A 5,114-nucleotide genomic window follows, 5' to 3' on the forward strand; every position below is an offset into this window, starting at 1 on the left:
ACTTGATCGTTCTAATGTGAAACTTATACTTGGACCAGGAGGCAGTCGTCAGAACAGAGCAAGGGAACACTGCATGGTTCAAAATTGGGAAGAAAGATGATAGAATGTGGAAATTATTGAAAGATATCATTAATGTCAAATGCAAGCAAAATATTGCTAAAGATCATTAAAAAAAAAAAGGCTAGAGCTGTACATGGCTAGAGAACTGCCAGAAGGTCAGGCTGGGTTCAGAAGAGGCCAGACAGACACCAGGAATATCATTGCTGATGTCAAATGGATCATAGCTGAAACCAGAGATTACAAGAACGCTTATCTGTGTTTTATTGACTATGCAAGGGGTGTGGATCATAATAAATGAATGCTAACCATGGAGAAGAACAGATGTTCCAGAACACTTAACAACACTTACACAAAACCTAGACCTATACCAAGAAGCTATTGTCTGAATAAAACAAGGGAACATTGCATGGTTTCAAAATCAAGAAATGCTCATCCCTCTGCTTCCACCCTCTCCCACCCATCTTGGATCCTTATACTCATTCTACAATAATGGTTTTATACAATATTTATTCTTGTGGGACTGAGTTAGTTCACTCAGCATAATGCTCTCCAGTCTTTCCCAAACTAGGTAATAATTTACAAAATCATTGCTCCTGTGTGCTGCATAGTATTCTATTGTGTGAATGTACCATAATGTCTCAATCCATTCGTTTGTGGTTGGACATTTGGGCTGTTTTCATGTTCTTGTGATGGTGGGGGAGGGAAGGATTAAATCATGGAGTTGTACAATTTGGGGGGGGTGAGGAAAATTGAAAGAATCTGTTCTCGAAAACACTGTTCAAATTTTGTAAATAAACAAGTATAAAATTTTTTAAAACTTTTTTCATATATGCCTTTGGAGGAATACCAACTGCTCTTACACAGAAAAGTGTGTAAACTGTAAAAAATAATATCAAGGAATATATGCATCAGGGTTGTAGCCTTTCTCCATACTTATCCAATCAGTATGCTGAGCAAATCATGAGAAGCAGAACTTGATGAAGAAAAATGTAGTATCAGGATTGAAGAGAAACTCAACAATCTGCATTATGCAGATAACACACCCCTAACATCCCTCTGAAAGCCTGGAGGACTTGAGGCACTTGCTGCATAAGATCAAGACTATAGCTTTCAATATGGATTACAACTCAACATCAAGAAATAAAAGTCCTCACTATTGGGCCAATAGGCAACATCATGAGATGGAGAAAAGATTTAAATTGTCAAGAATTTCATGTTGGATTCACAATCATTACCTTTGGTACCAGTAGTCAGGAAGATATAGAGTGTAGATGTCAACCATTGGGGGAAGACTTCTGTCAAACACCTAGCCAAAGTCCTGAAGAATAAGGATGTCAGTTTGAAGACTAAGGTAAGCCATGGTCTTTCCAATCACCTGTTATACATCTGAGAACTGAACTATGAATAAAGATGGCAGAAACAGCAGCAATGCCTTTGAGCTGTGGTGCTGGAGAAGAGTACTAGAATATCCAATGACTGACAGAAGAACAAACAGATAATGTCTTGGAGAAGGTCCACCAGAGTGCTCATTAGAGGCAGGTTTGGAGAAGCTTCATTTCACATACTTTGGACATGTTAAAAGAGGCTATTCCTTAGAGAGGGCCGTCATGCTTGGAAAGACGGAGGGACAGCAAAAGAGAGGAAGCTCTTCAATGAGATAGACTGATACCTGATTCAGTGGTACCTGGAACCTAACACCACCACCACTATCCAGTTACAGACAGGCTACATCTGTGCCCTGAGCAAAGTACCAAAGTAGCAAACAAGCTTCAAAAGGCTGACATTGATTGACAGGTCTTATAGGGCTGCCTGCTCTGACTGCAGCCCTGGCCTCCCATCTCAGCCCCTAGAAACCAACACAGGTTTCCTAAATCATCATCAGTTTGAATACAGATGATCTGACCCACACTATACCTCTCCAGAAGAGGACAACAGGAGAGGTGGAGCGGGGTACACAGATGTGAGGGTGTGGGTCCTGATGCTGCAGCAACTATAGTTGACTCCAGGCTGGTTCTCAGACTTGTAGGCCCTGCAGCCTGGGCCTCCAAATGTGAAAAGGTTCCTGCTGTGTTTCAACCACATACAGCCAGTTTAACTATTCTAACTCAGTTCTGCTAATATTACTAGTGTCTCAGAATAAAGGCCCTGTGACAGCTGGCTGTGCCCATCCACAGCCTGAAATTCTACTGAATAAAGATCTATTGTGAAGCCCCACTACATCAGAGACATTTGATCTTAATGAAAAAGAGATAGTGTGAAAGACCTATGATTTGAAATCCAAAGCCCCAGATGATGCCTAGATGTGCTGGGTGACCACTTAAACTCATTGGGCTTCATCTCTTTATCCAGGAAATAGGACTTACAAAAATAACTCCACATAGTCTTTGCATAGAGTGGTGAAGAATTAGAAGGCTATGGTATTCAAATACAAGCTTTTATTCTAAAAATAACTACAAATGCCTGGATTTGTTTGTGTTTCATATGTACAAATCACGTAAGAGTGTTCTCTTCATAACGACTCCAAGTATGGGACAACATCTGGAAGAGACAAGTCAGTAGCAACCAGATCCAAGTTCAAGTGAACTCTTAACCCAAAGAGATGGATCATTTAGGAGCCCTATTTTACACGAAGGAACTCCCCACTCAGAGTGGCAAGGCATTTGTCTAAGATCTCATAGCAGAAGTGAAATTATGTCTACCTAATTCGGGTCCAGCTCAATTCATGACAACATCTTTCACCAGGACTGAAGACACCTAACCCAGGGCAGCCTAGGGGGTAAGCAAGAAGTGAGCTGTGCAGGACTCCCCTGTTGGACAGCGGCCTGCAGGCATTCTTGCAGTCATTCCATTCCATCCACAGGTCTTGAGTCAGGCTGTCCAGATGACAGGCTCTAGACCCAGTTCCATATTCATCTTTTTGCCCATCTGCCCTTATCCCCTGCCCTGTCACCTGCCAGCCAAATTGTACCATGAAGGCAGTGTCCAGAGCCCATTGGCTAGGGCCCTGTGCCTGCTACTAGGATCTCAGCACTGGTTTAATGGATGCATTCCACACAGAAGCCCGTCTTGGGTCTTCTTTGGGCTTTCTCTTCTGCACTAGAGGTTGATGCTGCTGAGTTTTGTGTTCCTCTGCCCAAACCACTCTGAAGCTCTCTCCACTTTAAAATGCCTGACCTTCTGGCCATAGAATTGCCAGCTCCCTAAGTACTGGACTTAGAGGCAACCTGGGCCCAGTCCTCCTTGACCACACAGAGGTGTCAACAGTGCCACTCTGGACTTCACTCTCCTCAGCAGGGAGATGTGAATGAACATCACAGCTGTTAAAAGGGTTGCTGGGTGTAAGAGTGGTATTGTAGAGAAGACTGGAAGATGTGGCTGAATTCAGAAAACATTCAGAAGATGTGACTGAATTGTATATCGCTTGTGGTGTGGCTGGATTCAGAAGACGTGGTTAAATTGTATATCCCTTGGGTCTGCAGACTCAGTGCTGACCCCTGGTGGTCAGTAGCCAGACAGAAGGCAAAACAGGTGGTACCTGACTGAAAGCATGAAACCATGGATTAAAGTAAACTTATTATTGTTATGTTATTGTTATTATCAGCAACAACAATTTTTATGTGCAGGAAGTCCATTCCAAATCAGAGTGACTTTAAAAGAGGATCTAGGATGCACACTGGATCATGTTCTAGGTGCTGGGGTCAGGGAGTCAAGTCTATGTTCCCTGTCCACAGAGCAGAGACTATTCCCTTCCCTAAACCTGTTCCTGACAGGGAGCAGCCTCTTCTCTGTGGCACAGGCACAGGGAAGAGCCCACTGTCGACTCAGGACACCTGGGTTCTCACCACTCACATGTGACAGTGGTTTCGAGTCAGCCATTGCCCTCTGTGAAGCACTAACCTGATCATAGGGAAAGCATCATGGCCTATGCACTCATCTGTCTCACCAGGGCCAGACTCTTGGTAGCACTGAACAGGACATGGATCTTCACTCTTACCCCAAGGCGCGATAATGGCATGAGCCTGGGATTACATGGTCACTACTGGGCGTGCACCCCTGTGCGGTCCAGGGCTCCTGCGCAGCTCGGTAGGCACCGCTAGGTGGCAGAGCAGCCCGAGGCAGGGAGGCACCTTGAAGGACGCTGCGACACTCAGGGCGCCCCGCACAAACCGCAAGCCCATGCAGAGATCGCACTGTCACCGAGGAGGCTCACACTCACCCATGTTGACGAAGCTCATGACCAGATCGGCGCGCCCGAGTCCCGGCTCCTGGAGCCCGTCGTCCTCGTCGTCGAGGTTCTGGTCGTCGTCGCCGGCCATGGCGTGGTAGAGATCCAGCATGAAGCGCGGCGCGGACGCGGGGGGCGCGCGGGGCCGGGGCCGGGGCCGTGCGTGCAGCCCGAGCACCGCCAGGATCTCCCGCTGAACCAGGCGCCGCTCGCTCGCGTCCAGCTCAAGCTGCTGATGGTCCGACTTGGGGTGCTGCTGGTTGGAGGCCCCGCCACCGAGCGCATACAGCGCCAGGACGAAGACCAAGAGCGGGCTGAGACGCGAGACCATGGCGTCAGGCTCGCCTCAGCAGGTTCGAATCCACTCCAGGCGTGAGTAGAAGGCTGTTGTCGCGCCGGGGAGCGTGCATGCGGTGCCCCACCTCTGAGGGGCTACCGCCGTGGTTGGGGACTGTGGGCTGGTCTGTCAGCGCGGGGTCAGCACGCAGGGCTGTGGATGAAACTCCTAGGGAGCGCGCAGGGGGCCGGGAGCCCTGGAGTCTGTACTTCAGCGCACTGTAGACAGCGGTCAGCGGCGTCCACACTCCTAGGTCCCGCGCTGCCGTGAGGCCCCGCCCCCTCCCTGCGAAGGACCAATAGGGGAGAGGGGCGTGCAGAACCAGACGTGCCCCGGGGCTCTGCGAGGGCTGGGGCGGGCGAGGTCCTGGAAGAATACCGGAGACTGGTGCTCCCTTGGAGACTCTACGACAATGGACTTGGGTGGGTGCTTCCGTCGGGGGGGAGGCACTGAACGCCCTCTTTAGAGGGATCACAGAGTCTCGTCCCTGAC

The 5,114-nt window shown here is 48.4% G+C and overlaps 1 protein-coding gene across 1 annotated transcript in view; it reads right to left on the reverse strand.

Moving 5' to 3' along the window:
- BMP8B (bone morphogenetic protein 8b) overlaps window positions 1–4,616 on the reverse strand; it is a 15,325-nt gene extending 10,709 nt beyond the window's left edge. The window contains exon 1 of the mRNA XM_006886595.1: window positions 4,277–4,616. Within this exon, the coding sequence (XP_006886657.1) occupies window positions 4,277–4,616 (340 nt within the window). The remainder of the gene's footprint in view (window positions 1–4,276) is intronic.
- Window positions 4,617–5,114: the final 498 nt, after the last annotated feature.

The sequence above is a fragment of the Elephantulus edwardii genome, unplaced genomic scaffold (assembly GCF_000299155.1).
Source record: "Elephantulus edwardii isolate Elephantulus edwardi_28Jun2011 unplaced genomic scaffold, EleEdw1.0 scaffold00049, whole genome shotgun sequence".
NCBI classification, from domain to species: Eukaryota; Metazoa; Chordata; class Mammalia; order Macroscelidea; family Macroscelididae; genus Elephantulus; species Elephantulus edwardii.